Source organism: Peromyscus californicus, unplaced genomic scaffold, assembly GCF_007827085.1.
Source record: "Peromyscus californicus insignis strain IS unplaced genomic scaffold, ASM782708v3 Scaffold_12__1_contigs__length_115047231, whole genome shotgun sequence".
Classification (NCBI taxonomy): Eukaryota; Metazoa; Chordata; class Mammalia; order Rodentia; family Cricetidae; genus Peromyscus; species Peromyscus californicus.
Window position 1 is genome coordinate 28478804 of NW_026294413.1, and position 19627 is coordinate 28498430.

General features: G+C 33.1%; 1 protein-coding gene across 1 annotated transcript in view; it reads left to right on the forward strand.

The window, feature by feature from the left end:
* Positions 1-19627, forward strand: part of Klhl1 (kelch like family member 1) — a 335255-nt gene that overhangs the window by 98701 nt on the left and 216927 nt on the right. Inside the window, exon 2 of the mRNA XM_052732608.1 lies at positions 16865-17047. Within this exon, the coding sequence (XP_052588568.1) occupies positions 16865-17047 (183 nt within the window). The remainder of the gene's footprint in view (positions 1-16864; positions 17048-19627) is intronic.

The following is a 19627-nucleotide window of genomic DNA, read 5'->3' on the forward strand; positions in this document are numbered from 1 at the left end:
GTATTTGGAAGGGACAAATAAACCTTTGGGTTTATGGTGGTATTACTTTGAATCTATTATATTTAACATTCAACCCCTAAAAGGAATGTTCACTGCCTATTGTGATGGAAGGATTTCTTGGCTTTGATTGCTTGTAAAATTACCGAAAAAAATTAACATTGTCACAGGTTACTAAAGAACAACTTAATAGTAAAGAAACTTGAAAATGCCATGTGTCAGCAGACTGTACATCAACACAACAATAATGCTGAACACTAACATGTGTCTTTATTATTCGTTGATTTTTAACTCTGTGTTCTTCACTCTAAAATTGATAAAGACTAACTTTCCATGACTACACCATCAAGCAAATTGTCACAGGGTAATATTTCAAATAATTTTCACACTAAATTGAATATATTGAAGTCCTGGTTCCAATGACTTCACAATCAGAGCCTGCCCAACATTCACAAAACAACAGAAACCAGTACTTCTCAAATTCCTCAAAAATAATTAGAAAAAGGGAATAATTGCAAACTAATTTTATAAGGCAAAATTCTCCCTGATACTCAGAGTAGAAAAAAATAAGAGAAACAAAAATATAGATGAATATTATTGAATAGCAATGCAAAAATACTCAGTAAAAATATTAGCTTATAATTGGGGCCGTAAAGATGACTCGATCATTAAAATAACTTCCTGTTCTTCCAGGAGACCAGAGTTCAATGGCTATCACTAAACTAGGGCTATTTATTTATATCTACCTGTAACTACAGATCCAGGGTATCTGACACCTTCTGGCTTCCATAGGGAAATGTTATATGCTAGACCACACACAGACACATAAATTAAAAGGAGATGAAATGATTGGTTTTCAAATTAACAAACAAAAAATTTAAGAAATGTGTTAAAATCAATTATTTATATTACAAGTGTAATCTCATGGTTCAATTATATAACACACTGATAGAATAAATGTTAAAATATATGATTCAGATAGAAAAGTTAGGATACACAGATAAAATGCTTCCAGTGTGAAGATGAGTTTAAATCCCTAGAGTACAGGGCAACATCATTCATTGGATATCCACAGATATGTACAGGCCAGCTGGTATGGCATGCTCAAAGGTGAAAATCAAGAGACCATGCACATACAAGGTGGCTGATGAGGACCCTGGTTTGTTCTCTGACCTATATATATACACAACAAAGTATGCCTGCTCACACATTTTACACACACACACACACACACACACACACACACACACACACACACACACACGGCCTTGTAAGTAAATACATTGATGAATTTAAAAGATATGGAAAGATCTTCCTTGTTTCCTAGCTTTTCTGGAGCTGTGGGTTGTAGTCTGGTTATCCTTTGCTTTACATCTAGTATCCACTTATGAGTGAGTACATACCATGTTTGTCTTTCTGAGTCTGAGTTACCCCACTCAGGATATTTTCTAGTTCCATCTGTTTGCTTGTAAATTTCATGATATCATTGTTTTTACTGCTGAGTAGTACTCCATTGTGTATACCTTGCCTTGGAGGAGGTGGGAATGGGGGAGGGTTGGAAAGGAAGCCTGGGGGGTGGGAGGAGGGAGGAGAGGGGGATCTGTGGTTGGTATGTAAAATGAATAGAATATTTATTAAGAAAAAAAAGAGGATTGGAAAGTTTTTCAAAAGTCATATGAGGTCTTTGTAGATATCTAAAAGTTATCTGGAAACAGTGTTAATTTAGTGTTTGCCTGAATAACCAATAATGAGAAAAATGCAAAGGCCTTTTGAGGGCATGAAATGACAACAAAGTATCCTTTGATTGCTCTCAGAAGAGACTGCCATCCTATGCAGTAAAGATGTTATCCTCTAAGGGCATTTCCACAAGCACAGAAAGACCAAGAGAAAGAGATAACATCATGATTTGGGTATCATAGAATTTTATGGTTTACTTAATAGACACAAATTAAACAAAAATATGTGCAGCAACCCCCTTGTCCTTTGAGACTGTCTTCATTTTCTACTCCCACTTTCTTATCTACCTCACCACAGTATTTTGTGGACTCTAAACTAAAAACAAACAAACAAACAAAAAAAACCTCTAGTTCTTTTTCAACCTGCTGTCAGAGGTATTTCATGTGAACAAGGAGCTCCTCATTTGATTAGGACAAAATTTTCCACCTTTCCCGGTCTATAAACTTTCTTAACACTTATCTGATTTTCTCACATCCTGCCTTTTAGTGGCTATGCACTTGAAATGGGTGTTTCTGAAGTTTCTATGTTGCACAAATTTCATAAAATATTAATAGGGGTTATTTTCTGTACTATCTTTGTCTAAGAAAAATCAACAAATATAAAATAATTAATACTGTTTCAACAGCATGCACTTGGGAGAACAGAGCTAAACAAAAATAAGCACATTGCTTTTCATATACCTTCTGTTTTTAATTTTAAGAAGAATCTTGAATGGGGGAAGTATATAACATGAAAAACTAATCAAATACTTTGACATCACAATGCAAAATATTCTATAAAACATACCATGTTTTATTAAATTTAACATAAAAAAGTAATTTCTCTTCTAATAAATTCAATGTATTATCATCTTACACTTTCATTATTCTTTTCTAGGCCTTTTGGATCCTTGAATGCTTATCTCTTGTGGACATAGGATTCTCTTTTCTCCACACCTTTCTTTATTGCTTGAAATTTAGTTACTATCTTTATGGATTAAAATAATTTTTCTGAGTCTCAAGATAACCTTATTATTATTATTCTTTAACTATTGGTTTGTATAATCATTTCATGTTGTTTAGAACAATACTTATGTATAATTCATAGGTCAACACTTGCTATATTATTTTGATCATGATTTTATATGAATATATATTTAATATAAATACTTAAGATTACCTATTTAATATTCACTTGTTTGAATTATAAAAAGTATTATCTGCTTATTTTTATTTGTATTTCTTCTTTTAATGACTTGTATGATCCTCACATTATTTCTTTGCATGAATACAGTGAAGCTCATTTAAGTTTTCATTCTATACATTTAAGTATTACTTAAATTTGGATAGGAACTTATTATACTTTCTTTAAGTAATTTCTCTGCTAAATCAACTCTTACTTTGTCTCATAGGATTCAATTAGACTTGTTAGACTACATGGTGTTTTCTAAATGTCCTTAAGTCTGTGTTTCATTTACAATTTTCTTATTTCTGTTTTCCTGACCCACTATTCTATTAATCCCAGTTTTCTGTAACTCCACTTAAATCCCTATTATTTTGTTTCATTTATTGTACTTTTGAGTTTTACAAGCCGCTTTTTTATTAGTTTATCCTTTCTTAATCTATTCCTTAATCAGCACTCTAACTTTCTCTTTTGTTTTTACTAGCATAAATTTTATTTTTTTATTTTCCATTTTTTTGAAAATAGATTCCTTCTTCATATATCTTTTTTTTTTAATTTGTATTTTTATTTTGCAATACAATTCAGTTCTACATATCAGCCATGGATTCCCTTGTTCTCCCCCCTATGCCCCCCCTCACCTTCCCCCCAGCCCACCCCCCATTCCCACCTCCTCCAGGGCAAAGCCTCCCCTGTGGACTGAGATCAACCTGGTAGACTCAGTCCATGCAGGTCCAGTCCCCACCTCCCAGGCCGAGCCAAGCAATCCTGCATAGGCCCCAGGTTTCAAACAGCCAATTCATGCAGTGAGCACAGGACCTGGTCCCACTGCCTGGATGTCTCCCAAACAGATCAAGCCAATCAACTGTCTCACCCATTCAGAGGGCCTGATCCAGTTGGTGACCCCTCAGCCATTGGTTCATAGTTCATGTGTTTCCATTTGTTGGCTATTTGTCCCTGTGCTTTATCCAACCTTGGTCTCAACAATTCTTGCTCATATAAACCCTCCTCATTCTTGCTAATTGGACTCCCAGAGACCCACCCGGGGCCTAGCCATGGATCTCTGTATCCAGATACCTCAGTAGTTGGATGGGGTTTCTAGCATGACAATTAGGGTGTTTGGCCATCCCATCACCAGAGTAGGTCAGTTCGGGCTGTATCTCGACCATTGCCAGCAGTCTGTTGTGGGGGTATCTGCTTACAGAATGGGAAAAGATCTTCACCAACCCCACATCTGACAGAGGACTGATATCCAGAATATATAAGGAACTCAAGAAGCTAGACATCAAAATGTCCAACAGTCCAATTAAGAAATGGGCTAAAAGACATTTAAGGAATTGCTCAACATCTCTAATCATCAGGGAAATGCAAATCAAAACAACTCTGAGATACCACCTTACACCTGTCAGAGTGGCTGAGATCAAAAACACTGAAGACACCTTATGCTGGAGAGGATGTGGAGCTAGGGGAACTCTCCTCCACTGCTGGTGGGAATGCAAGCTTGTACAACCACTTTGGAAATCAATATGACCCTTTCTTCATATATCTTGACTACAATATATCTTGACTACACCAGCCCCCCCGTACCTGTACTTCTCAACATTCCTCCCCACTGTCTCTCCCATTAGGATTCATTCCCTTATGTCTCTCATTAGAAAAGAACAAGCCTTGAAAAGATAACAAAATATGAAATAGAATAAGATAAAACAAAAACCATCACATAGAAGTTGGACAAGTCAACCCAACAGATGGAAAAAAGACTAGAAAAGGCACAAAAATCAGTGGCTTGCTTTTTCAAATACTCAGGAGTCTCATAGAAACACTAAATTGAAAGCTATAATATAAATGTAGAAGGCCTGGAATAGACCCATTTTAGCCTTATGCTTGCTACTAACTCTCTGTGAGTTCATATGAGCTTTGTTCAGTTGATTAAATGTTTTAGATTTTATTTACATAAAAATATAGAAAACTTTACTAGACTACTTCCAGTAGTTTGTTTGTTTGATTTATTTATTTATTTATTTATTGACTTGAGAAGAATCTCCAGGTAGCCCTGGCTTTTCAGACCATGCTGGCTTTGAGCTCATAGAGAAGTAAATGTATGGGCCACCATGTTCCGATATACTCAACGTTGTTTATTATTAAAAAATAAGATTTTACATTTGTACATTGTCATTGAAAACAATGAACACCATTCAACAGTGCCAATTAAGTCTAAGGTTACTTATCAGAGTGATGTAAAGTATTCATTGTGTTTTCTTTCTAGTGAATATTCTTTTTATTTTTCTCCTCTCCCTCCATTTTTACCTCCTTCCTTCCTTCCACCCTTCTTTCCTTCCTTCCTCTTTCCATCTCCCCTTTCTATTTCTCACCGTTTCTCTTCTCTTAGTAGATGTTTATGTTATTTTAGACTAGGTCTCACATTGTAGATCTTGATGGCCCAGAACTTGCTATGTAGATCAGGCTAGCCCCAAGCTCGCAGAGAAGCATCTACCTTCCACTACGTTGAATGCCCTAGGATTAAATTCATGCACTACTGTGACTGACTCTTCTTCCCTTTTGAAAGAGCATCGTTACTTGCTATATAGCATAAGGCAGTCTATAATAATAGACACTGATTTAAAGTGTATCAAAGTTGAACAAATTACCAAAAAACTACATCAAATTTTTAATTTATACTTATGTTTTAATAGTATTAACTTATAAACATATAAATTTTATATATTTTTTAAATAATACTTATGTTTTAAAAGTATTAACTTATAACCATATAAATTAATGCAAATTTAATAAGCTGAAGTATTTTTTATATAGCTCAAACTCTCTGGAAGGGGAACAGACCTTGAATCAAGCCTTGTTTGCATTGTGTGCACTCCCAATGTCTAACAAACACAAAGGTGACTCATAGCTACTCATGTCAATGTTTTCAAAAAATCAGTTCTAATATCAACACTTTCAAACATTTTCTACAGAAGCATGTCTAATAATTCACAACCAAACTTTTCTTTTTAACAATGGCATTGCCTTCTCATAGGATATTCAGTTCTTGTGATCTATATTGCTAGACAGAATGTACTGAGGCTGTATTATTTAATATTATGTTAAATATTAAACACTAAGGTAGACATGCAACAGTTTTTTGGAACACACAGGAGAAGCTTATGAAATCTGAGTGAAACTGCTGCAGTTTTAATCGACTCGACCAAATGAGTTGAATTTTAGAGAAGGATATGGGGATGCTGAGAAAGATGTACAAATTTTATCTTTTAGATGAAATAGTCTTTACATATATGAGAAATCCATTGGATCTTTAGCATACACTCATGTGTTTTTCTTGATTTTTATTTTGTCTGAATCATAGAGTATTGACATCACCTACTATTTTAGCATGATATATCAGATAATTTATGCCCAGTAGTGTTTGTTTTATGGAATCTGTGCCCCATTATTTGCATGTGTATTTAGAACTGTGAAATCTTATTGAAGACAGTGTGTTTGCTTTATTCATCAACCACTTCTGGTTACTTTGGTTTGCTATATTGCTTTAAAATGTACTAGCATAATCATTCAGGTAGTTTTCTTCTTCCATTTACTGTGCAGATTCTTTTCCATGGAGTGATTCTCAGTCTGTGAGTTACTTTTGCAGTTAAGTATATTTCTTGAGAACAATAGTTAGTAGTAGTAACTAGTGGCTTGCTCCACCCTCTGATCTCCAGGCAAGCTTTATTTGTCAGAACACAAACAAAATATCACACAACACAGTACCAACCATATGTTTCCTTCTGTAGATTGGTCCTTAAATACAATCCAAAAACAATTGTTCAAATAGCAACAAGCATGTAGAGATAATCCTTAAAAAATTCATACACATAAAAATGGCATGATTTTAAATTTTCTATATAATTTTTAGAAAGCTATGAAGGAATAGCTAACTTTCTTTCTATAGAAATTAATGTTTATAAGCTTAACCCAGGTTTAATCATAAGTCCTAGGATTAATCCTTAAGCTCACTGGCAACTGTTTACAAAACTGCTTTTTCAATAGCTACTGAACTTCTCTCAGTAAGGAACAAAAGCATTGCGTTAGTCAGGATTCTCTAGAGAAATACAAATTATAGCATGAATCTATCTGTCTGCCTGCCTATCTATCTATCTATCTATCTATCTATCTATCTATCTATGTATCTTTCTATCTACCTATGCAATTCAATTGAATGGCTTAGAAACTATAGTCCAGCTACTATAACAATGGCTGTCTACCAAGGGAAGGTTCAAAGATACAGTAATTGTTTATCCAAATGATTGGATGCCTCATTTCTTCTTCAGTATATGTTAGAACCTATAGTAAGTAGTCTCTAATGCCAGTGAAGAAGTGAACTTGCCAGCCAGAGTGAGGGCAATCAGGCAAACAGAGAGCAATTTTTCTCCTTGAATGTCCTTAAATATTCTGGCACCAGATAGTTGGGGGCCCAGAAGGTGTGGCCCAGATATAAGGTGGCTCTTCCCACCACAAAAGATCTTGATTAAAAGTCAGTCTTCAATCATTTAATTTTAACAGATTCCCTGCAGGTGTACCCAGCTGCTTGAGTTTTAATTCAAGATGTACTCAAGCTGACAATGAAAAATAGACATTGAAATATTATACTGTATTGATTTTTATTTAATTCATAAAAACAAAAGCACTGTCACATACAATGTTTCACTGGAAATAAACCTTATGTTTATGATACAAAGAAAATGTATACCTTACTTATTTCCATAAGTGTTGTAGTAAGGAATTAAAAATTATACTTGTTTATATAATATATATATTAGACCACAGAACCTACTAAAGCAGCCAAATTATATAATTTTTCTTTAACTCACAAAATATCTCTTTTACAATATTTCTGCCCTACCTGTGTATTTGTTTATATCTTAACACTTCTTATAAAAAGCCTTATTTACATTCCAATTATCTTATAAAATAAAATTGCACCCAAAAGCACAATTAGTAACTATATTCACTTTTCTCTCATCTAAGTATCAACACCTGGTGTTTGAACTTTATCCACTATAATATTTCCAAGATTTAGCTTCTCTCTTGGGGTTAATAAGGTATTTGAAAATCAGTGTGCTTGACATGGCTAAACATTTACTTTTAACATTTACTTACATTTCAGTACTGATACAATGATTATATTTCCACTATTTTATATTGCAGTGCTAGATGAGTAACTCTTTAGTCACTTAAATTCTTAAAGTCAATTTTTGTTAGTCTTTTTATTTATGAATTTTAATATTTTTGATTATGGCCTAATAATTTTAATTAAAATTATGCATACCTATTATGCAACATTTAAGCAGTATAAATAAATAAAAACATTTGAAGAGATAGGCATTCCTGAAATATATGCTAAGTTTGTAGGGCTCAAGAGAGTTGAAGTTTTCACTAAACAGTTCAGTCTTTAATATATTCAGATTCTGACCAAGAATTATTCTAATATGTATTTCCCCATTATTTGATATTATAAGACTATTCTTTCATGTATTTTTCTTCCATACTGAACCTGATAGATTGCTAAAGAGAAACTAAAACCAAAACAACTACTTGGAAATTAATTTAGCAATCTTAGCTTAATGCTTGGTCACTGATGTTAAACATATTCACTATTAGGTCATTAATTTATTCTTGTTTTGTTATGTTATTGTCTTTGTTTGAAATAAGAATAAGATGGCCCTGGCTGGAGAGATGAGTGAGAAGTTAGGAGGATTTGCTCCTCTTCAAGAGAACCCAAACTTGGTTCTAAGCTCCTAAATAGCAGCTCACAACGTTCCATAATTGTAGCTGGAGAATTTTTCTCCAGCTCCCACCATCACGTCCCGCCAGTCCCAGAGCCCACTTATAAAACAAACACACAGATTTTACATTATTTAAACTGCTTGGCCATTAGCTCATGCCTATCATTGTCTAGCTCTCACTCTTATATTCAGCCCATTACTATTAATCTTTACTTTGCTACGTGGCTCATGGCTTCCCGGTACTTTACATCTTCCTTGTCTTGGCGGTGGCTCCAGCTTGTCTCCCTTTCCTTCCTCCTTCCTCAATTCTCCTCTCTCCTTGTCCCGCCTATACTTCCGGCCTGGTATCTTATGGGGACATAAAGAAAATTTTAGAATCATGGAGTAGTCCATGAGGGTGTATCATCTGAGCCAGTTGCCTGAAACTGTTCCGGATGTTGGATCATCTGGGCCATGGTGTCATTGGAGACCTTTCAGGGGGTCTTGGCTGGTCAAACCTGATGTATTTTAATCTGGAACAAATCCATAGCCTCTGGCTTTCTGTGGAAACAAAAGCAGAGACTCTTTTTTAAAGCAACATATCCTTATATCCAAATTTTGAAGTCAAGGTACCTTTAAAATTTACATTTTGGCATAACTCAACAGCTTTTACAATCAAATGTTTTTCTTTAGTTACGAATATCAAAGACAACATAATCCAGATTCTCTGTGTGATAGCCATCTTTACGTGGCTTATTACCTTTAATGTTTCTTTAAAGACTTTATTTTTAAAAACTATCTATTTGTTTATATAACTGTATATATTTCTTTTTTTTTCTCTTTTAAGCCTACGTACATTTTACATACATTGTAAACTATTCCATCTGAATCAGTCTTATTGTGAACCTATTGCTTTGAACTGCAGCATTCTAAGACTGAAACAGCGCTGTGGCTGCTGGCTCTGCCCACTTTAGCTTCCCAACATGGTGGTGGTCCATTTTCCGCCAGCTCTGGGAGCCGTAACTCTCAGAAATAGTGGGTCCATGCTTCTATCAAAGTAGCGTGTAGCCCAGAAACCTCTTTATATATATAAATATATATATATATATATATTTATATATATACTAGTAAAGACTACATCTACCACACAGTGTAATGTGCTGCTGACAGATGCCTTATTTCCGCCATACTGCTGGTCAGGAACCCGCCAGTAGTTCAAACCCACATTTTGCAGCGTCTAGCTGTCCGTATGAGACATGAAGCAGGAACCTGGTTTTGGCTCTGTTTAGAATTGGTTATTAAATATTCTCAGGTTTAAGGTGGAAACTCGAGCCGTTGGGCGCCATTTGTAGCTGGAGAATTTTTCTCCAGCTCCCACCACCAAGTCCCGCCAGTCCCAGAGCCCACTTATAAAACAAACACACAGACTCTTACATTATTTAAACTGCTTGGCCATTAGCTCATGCCTATCATTGTCTAGCTCTCACTCTTATATTCAGCCCATTACTATTAATCTTTACTTTGCCACGTGGCTCGTGGCTTCCCGGTACTTTACATCTTCCTTGTCTTGTCGGTGGCTCCAGCTCGTCCACCTTTCCTTCCTCCTTCCTCAATTCTCCTCTCTCCTTGTCCTGCCTATACTTCCTGCCTGGTCACTGGCCAATCAGTGCTTTATTTATATCCAGCGATATCCACAGCACATAATGCCAGTTATGGGATCCAATAGCTCTGGCTTTTGCTGACACCTCTACTCATGTACACATCACTGCGTGTATATAAATGCACATAAGATAACTTAAAAATCTAAGACACTATAAAAGTTTATAGAATTTTGTTTTACTGTTCTCTAGCAGATGTGCCTGTCTCTCTTTTTATTTCTGTTATCTATCATCTACCTATCATCTCTATCTATCCATCTATCTATTCATCTATTTCTTTCCCTATGAACTTTATCCATTATACTTTTTCAATATCTTAATCTTTCTTTTCATATTGATAAGAGATTTGAAATGTCAATGTGCTTAAAGTGGATCAATATTTATTTTAAAAAATATATTACAATTCATTAATGATTACAGAATTATACTTTTACTATTTAAAATTACAATACTTGGCAAACTATTCATTTCTTCACAAAACTCCTTTTTTCTAGCCTTTTAAAAATTTAATACTTTTATGATGATGGAACATGAGAGAGAGATAATTTATTGTTTTCAAAATATGCATAATTTAATTACTATGTTATATGTATAGATAGATGTGAAAAAGACTACATTGTGTAACAATTACCTTATTCTTTTCTATATGAACTAAAAACTTTGTATTTGGTGTGAAACAAAAAGAATTAAAGACACATTTATTTGTAAAGTATTATCTATGCACTACATAGTGAATTAGTCATTAAGACTTAAATTTGGTTTATAGTTATATTAGTATTAACTTTCACAATTGCTAATTGTGTACCATAAAATTTATAAAACATAGAAAGATAAAAAATCAAACAAAACATGGTAAATAACATAATAAATTTACACCATATTGTTTTAAAAATACAAAACGCTAAGTATTTGTAACACAAATTGCTAAATTGTCTTATTAATTCTGGTTCAATTATTCTTACATACACACTGGTGTCTACAAGATCTTCAATGTGAATGTCATTTATTCATACTTTTAATTTTGATGTTTATCCATTTATAGTTTGCCAAAAAAAATGCACTTTAAGGTTTCTCCTGATTTTTTTGTTCTCTCTGTTATAGCTGTTCTATCACCCTCAAGCAGTATGGCTTAATTGCTTTTTTGCATAGTACATTAGCATTTTCAAAAGCCAGAGATTCAATTATTATCTATCTAGCTTCTGAATTTAGTATCATTGTATTTACTGCTGAAGATAGCCTTTTTAAGATATCTGTGAAGGTTTCTTTTGGGTCCTGTATAACTTTTGTAAATGACTCAATTTTTTCCCCTAATTCTTCAATTCTATCCCAAGCATTCAAGGCATTCAGCATAAAATTAGGGTACGGTCATCATAAAAAGACTGTCATTGTATATCAGTGTAATCACCTTCTCTAAGAAGTTGATCTTTGGAAATTTCCATACCTTTAGCCCTACATCGTTCTATAGTCTTAGCCTCCTCTTTCCACCAATTTCTCCATTGTAATTGTGGACCAGTCTCTAGGACAGCTGTAACCAAATCTTTCCAGTCCTGAGGGATAGTTCTATAGTCAGTTGACCATGAGTTTAGCATCTGCTTTACAAATGGAGAATACATGCCATATGATACTATAGTTTCTTTAAATTTCCTAAAATCTAACATTTCCACTGGAGTCCAGTTAGCTCATACACAGCCTTGAGCATTTAGTAGTTTCTGTATGATTACTGGATAGATGAAGGTTGGTTGTTTGAAAACCTTAGGCTGTTGCTCTGTAACCATGTAATTCAATGCTGAGATAGGTTCACATTTAAATTCTTCTGTCTGAGTTTGAATTTCTCTATGATTTGTTTTAACAAGTTTTTGTAAAACTTTTATCTTGGCACTAAAATTAACCAATATTTTTAATGATAAAACAGAAATGATCAAACAAATAATATCGATAACTGATGCTATGTAAATCCCATCAACATTAATTATTCTCTCATTTAATTGTTCCATTTTCAGACTGCCTAATGTATTATCAAATAGATACCAAATTCCCTCCATTGTAAACATGTTAAAAAATATTCTCTTTTAACTAATTTCTCCCTTTAAGAAATCCTACTTGACTCACCAAATTTGCCAACAGTGATGATTCAGATGTGAGTCTGAGTCCTCGGCATAGAACAAAAGAAGCCCAAGCAGGTTTCAAGGCAGCTATTTAGTGTGGTATCAGTTCAGGATGTGGATCCAGAGAGAACCCACAACCAACCAGGAGATAATAAGTAAAAGATCTAGCCATCTGGATCCAGCTGTTTAGGGATTCCAGCCCACTTGGTGTGGAGACTCCAGGTGTGCTGCTTAGCCTTGAGCTGGGACCCATAAAGCCCTAGGCAAGTGTCTTTTTTGTGAATTCGTTCCACAAACATTGGGGCACCAGATATAACATGAATTTCTCAACCATCTTATTAATAATAACAAAAAAACAGAGCCAGATATTGGCGTGAAAGCTGGAAGATCAGAAACAGAACAAGCCACAACCAATCTCACCTTACAAACTCCTCAGCCTCCAAAGCAAGACTTCCTGTTTGCTCACACCTTATATATTTCTGTGCCCTGCCATCTTCTATTCCTAGTGCTGGGAATAAAGGCCATGTATTTCCTAAGCAAAGGCATGAGATCTCAAGTGTTGGGATTAAAGGTGTGTGCCACCATTGCCTGACCTCTATGTCTAATTTGGGGGCTGGCTCTGTTCTCTGGTCCCCAGATGAGTTTTATTGGGGTGCACAAATACAATATTACCACCAAGTATTGAAAACATACATACAAGTAATTGTAAAGACAGAGTATTTTGTACTTATGTATTTGGGGATATATGTATATATACATATGCATAGGCTCCTCACATAAGCTAAGACTTACAGGTAAGAAATATTTGCTGATGACTGACAATTACTTTTCTTCAGGCATAAACCTTCCAATAGGTTATCTTAACCCAAGTGGTTAGGCCTAAACACATTTAATGGGACCAATGCTATACATACATAAATATTTGTGTGTGAAACTCACGTATATGCAACATATATCAAACACACTCATATACATATATATTGTAACAATAATAATTACAGAAGAAGAAGACGTAGATTTGAGAGAGAGTGCAGGTGACCACATAGGGGACTTGGAATGGGGACAAAGTGATTTAGAAATAGTGTAAATATAGTTCTCATGTATGAAATTTTCAAAAAAAGTTAAATTAACAAAAGGTAGGTAGTCAGAGAACTCAACTTTTAGTGGTTTTAGGTTTTTTTTGGAGGGTCAAAAAAAGACATTAATGAATGTTAATGAATGAAGTAGTTCTTTCAGGACAAATGATTGTGAAATAAAGTACAAAGTTGCATTTATAGTTTACATAGTCCATGAGGGCAAGAACCATTATAATTTTAAATATTTCAGGTGGCTGGTTATATCATGTGCTAATTTTGATATGAGTTTGTAATCTAACTTTAAAAATAGTATTGATTATATTTCCAAACTTTGTTACTTAGTTATAATAAAGATAAAAATTAGAGATTAAATAGAATTTAATCATTCTATTAAAGATTCTTTAATTTGTTATTTAAACATAAAGGTTTTAAAGGTCTAAACAGGAATTTCTCAAGTATAACATAAAAAATGGCCAAAGTGATTTTTTTATTTAATATTAAGAGGAAACACTACTAAATACATAGTATGTGTTTTCAAAATTCTTGTCTCATTTATCAAATTAGGAAACTTATCCAGTAAATAAAAGGTGTTCTGGTGTGAAAAACTCATTTATAAATCTCATCCAGGATTGAAGGTTGAGGTACATTAATCCTACCCAAGTTTGAGATTAAGAAATGATTTATGAGAATTGTACAAGAGAAAACCATGTTGAACCAACATCGTCATTTATCTGACAGATCAAAAGACCTTGAAGAAACTGAATTATTTTCAGCCATGGTGTAGAGGAAATCAAAACATGAAAATTTTTAGAAAAATAAAAGTATAGGAGAAGATAAATTCAGGAAAAAAAAATGTCTTGACATTCAGTTTCTGCTTATCTGTTCATTTTTTCATTGTTTTTTTAATTTGGAGAATTCCATACTTATATACAATTAAATATGATCACATGCACACTATATTTTTCCTCCAAGTTCTCCCATACCACAAAACAGAATCCTTGCTATCCTCCTGCATTTTATTTAATTAATCCACTAAGTCCAGTTTTTATTCCCCTTGTGGGTCTTACTGAGCAGACACTCAGCATCTACCTCTGTCCACATGAAAACAAACAAACAAACAAACAAACAAAAAACCTGATTTTTCCCTCTACCAACAACTGTCAACTACAAATAGCTCATCAGTATGGAGTGGGGACTAAATATCACCTAACCCATCTATTTCAATAATTTAGCCTGCTTGATATTGTACATGTTGGCTTAAAATATGCAACCCCTCACTCTCTATTTCAGCCATTATTTTAAGTAATTCTAGACTCTCACTAAGAACCAAACTTGTTTTATCCAATTTAGTAATGGTGCACTCACCAACCTTGGATGACTTGCAGCTTATTGTTTCGTCATGGCATTTATTAAATTATGAAATCATCAGTAAGAATAAAACTTTCACACTAAAACATTTTATTAAACTTGTAGATCAACTATAATAAAAGGATCTAGAGGGAATCATTTTACCACTTCTGCTTCCAATAAAGCTGGAGCCATTCTCTAGGACTACCTTTATTATTTTCAATTTTAGTCAGGAGTGATGAATTCTACACACTATCCTGAAAATTTCAAGTGTAAGTTGGAGAAATTTGTCATGTACTTAGCAACTTTTATTCCTGTTTGAAAGAAAAATGCATGGCATAACAAAACTTGAAATATTTAAAGGGAGCCTTGAAAAGTCTCTGAAAATAGTCATATTGAATAGATGAATAATGTTCATAACAGATGACTCATAATTTCAATGACTTCATATATCTTTGATATTCTGTAGAGTGTTCTAGGCACATAGAAATATCTTTTCCAGTCAACAGCAATTATTCACTTTATCTACCTACCATAGTTTTACTTTGCTTCACGTTGTGCTCTAAAGGACTGCCATTCAAATTGCGTAGAAAAGGAACTTTAAATCTCATTCTCAATCTCAATGGGAAATAAAATTTAAGTTGATATGGTATTTGCTCATGATGTACCAGCTGTCTTTCTATAAATAAAATATGTTCATCGATTAACTCAATATTGTTTGTGATACATGAGCTTTTTAATGAATACTTTTCATTTCTATTGGTAATATTTTGCACAAGAGTTTTGCTAGTGTGCTGAGGAAGGTGGGTTCCAACTAATCCCTTACAACATCCCTATTTATTTTTGGTCATGTTGAAAATCTTGGGCATCATAAACTATTTTGTTTATTTTTAGCAACTTAAAAAATTTAATTTACTGATAGTTTTGCGATCAATTTATTTTTAAACATAGTTTAATATAATTTTATTTGTATTGATTATAGAAGTTAAAGTACAATAATAATGCTAAGATAATTTAATTGAAGCATTATCGTACAAGTTTATGAACCATAATATAAAGCTTTAATATGCATAACTTATTTATTGTTAAAACCAAGGTAATGAGCATATTAATTATGTCCACATTTATCATTTTGAAGCAAAATATTCAAAATTTTCTCCTGATATTTTGAAACATTGAATATGGCCTTTACATGTATAACAGAGGACATAACTTCATTCTTCTACTTTACTGTAATTGTATATTTACTGGCCAGTTTTCACCACCACTTTTTACACCTTCATGTCTCTAGTCTTTAATCATTATCATTTTACTTTCACATTACATGTGGTTTTCTTTATTAGAGTCTTCATATGAGTAAAAATTTACTACAGTTACCTTCGTGTTCTTGGGTATTTCTCTTATTGTAATGTCTTTCAAGTTTACCAGTGTTGCCCAATAACATTAAAAGAGTTCTTATTTTCATGGAGGCTTAGTATTCTAGTTGGTATATAACAAAAAAATTAAATACATTTTAATATTTAACATCAATAAATTTTAGAATAAATATGTAATGAATATACAATTTCTTTGACTCTTTTCAGATTTACTTACCTGATATTCTGATACAGAAAATCTATCTTTTTTTTTGTTTTTTGATTTTTTGAGACAGGGTTTCCCTGTGTAGCTTTGTGCCTTTTCCTGGAACTCACTTGGTAGCCCAGGCTGGCGTCAAACTCACAGAGATCCGCCTGGCCCTGCCTCCCGAGTGCTGGGATTAAAGGCATGCGCCAACATCGCCCGGCCAGAAAATCTATCTTAAAATCACCTTTTAAGATAAGAAAAAATATTTTTTTTCAATTCAGTTACTGCGTCCTAAAACAAAAAAAAAATTATTAAAATAACTTTTTAAAAAGATTTCTTTCATTTGATTTCCATGAAGATGTCTTTAAATAAAGCTTTCTAAATTGTAAAACAGGACATAACTCTCTGGACCACTATTGACACTTTATAAACATTATCTTTCCATTTCTCTGTGTGGTTTATAGGTTGACAACGACCAACCATTCACTGACACCTCAAAGTGATTTGGATTCCAGTAGCTCTGAAGAATTCTATCAAGCTGTTCATCATGCTGAGCAATCATTTAGGAAGATGGAGAATTATTTAAAGCAACAGCAGCTCTGTGATGTCATCCTGATTGTTGGGAATCGAAAGATACCTGCTCATAGGTATGGGAGTGTCAATATTGGAATTGTGCATTCATAAGTGTCATAAACTGGTGTTCAGGCTGCAGAATTTGGAGCATTATAATGATAAGGAACTAGAATATCTTAGAGAACTTGAGTTTTTGTACTGTTACTTTACATTGAGAGGAACTTACAATATATTTGAATTATTTAATGTCTAATAAATAAATGAATCTAAAGACTTAAAAATAAATATTCTTATAACACATTGAATGCCTGTGTATATTATATACTTTAGTGATCAGCTTTGAGCTCCCAGTAATTCAGTGATGTTGCATTAAGAAAATAAATAAAGCACTTTCACTTGGAGCGATGTAGCCAAGTGCCAGTCCAGATTTGAATTCTCTACTTCATGCTCCAATGTCTTCCATACACTATATGTTGCATTAGTCTGATTCTGTGCCTACCTGGAAAATGTCTTATGAATCTGTCTGTCCCTCTGTCTTCCTCTACCTTTGTATGTGTCTATCTCAGGACTGTGTGTCTGCCCATCCCAGAGGGCTTCACTTTGACTATATTGAAGAGCATAGAAAGTATCATATAGGGAAGGAAGGGGATACTTTATAGAAATCTTCACAGAGTTTTACAAGGGATTGAGTCAATGGTCCCAGCTTATCCCAACTGATCCAGAAAAAAATCATTTTTATCAACCAATATTCATAAATGTTGCATCAATTTTTATGATAGATTTTAGAAAGTTGCAAAATCTGTATTTGCTTTTGTCAGCAAATGATACAGATGCATTAATTGGGTCAGGGGCATGGAAGAATACATGTTGTAGGATTATGGCTATGTTTTAAAATCTGACTATATGGGAATCTAAGGCAAGTAACATTGGTTGTTCCATTACTTCCTTAAAGGCACATAAAACAAACAGTTGGAGTACACAGGAGGATAGCTGCATAAATGTAAAGTTATTCTAATGTGTATTATGAACTATGGATGTTAGGTTCAGCAAAATTTCCATTCTCTTAGAATTTAGTAGATATTTTCATAATATTGCTTCATCACAAATAACTATTGATAATATTAGTAATTTTCATCTGACTTACAACAATACTAAAGAAATTATAATTTAGAAAGTGTGTCCCATATTTGAAATTAAATATCTTATTTTATCATTTATTTAAAAACTTTGGGTATTATGGAAATACATTATTGGTTTAAGTTATGAAATTGATACTGACATCTTAAATTTACATTTGTTAAACATCAAGTTATGACACAACATGGCTCTTACAGCCAAATATATTTAAAAAAGAATATTTCTATACACTGTTTGCATAATTGAGACAAAAAAATCCATTCCATGTATTAGACATGGAATTTTATAGTTCAAGATTGATATATATTAAGTTTACATTTAAAAATACAGTGATTTGATGATCATATGATAGTTCAGTTATATAATTATTTTCATTTTTATATGAGAATATTATTTCAATTTCAATAGGGACTTGATTCCATACCTGATTCAAGAAATCTGGATTTTTTATATTTGTAGATTCAAGCAACCACATATATAAAGAGACTACAAAAATTACACTAATTGAACATATATATTATTTTCTCACCATTATTTTTCAAATGTTACACTATAATAATTTGTATATTACATATTATATTAAAATAGGCAATCTAAAGTATATAGGAAATATAATACACGTTTTACAAGCAAATAACACATAATTTGATGTTAGAATCAATGAAGTAACTGAATCCAATTCCATGAATATAGCAAGAGAAAAAAGATTTTTAATTTAGATTTCCTTGATAATTTCATATACTATTGAGTTCATAGAAAGGATAAATTGCCCAAATACTGAAGTCTCTTCAATAGTATTCCTATATATTTAAAAAATCAATTAATATTATGTATACAATATATATGTAAGTCATATATACATATCACATGCAGACACATTCATAGTTGGTTAACTATATGCATATATCTAAGATACTGACTGCAGAAATGAGTCCACAAAAACTAACACAGTTTCTAGTGTGACATCAATACAAATTGTTCACATGGACCAAAGATAAATACCTGGACATGCATGCCAAAAACGATTTAACATCTGTGTAATATGAAGCCCAATCTTAGTCACTCTGAGAGTGCCAGTAACTTACTATGCACAATAATTTTCTAAATATTACTATGAAATTGAAATGCCATTTATAAGATATTAATTAACAAACACTTGCCATTATTGGTAGAAATGCATCATGTGATATGTATGACAAGTGCAAATTATCCTTAACCTACATTTAAATAGAATCTACCTTAAAATTCTAGTTATATTCTTAATGGCTAATTTTACTCTTATTTAATGTGACTAAATTTACTTCATTCTGAACATCAATTCATTTAATAGTTTGTGTATATTTGTTTAAAAATAGAGAACATCTCAAATAGTATTTTAACATGTAAGACAAATACTATGAGATGTAGTTCTGATGGAGCAGATTTCTGCTTAAGTTCCAGATGGATTGCTTTAAGTCTTGTGTCTGAAATGTGTGGTGTCTATGGCAACAGGAATGTACCTTCAAAATCTTGGAGAT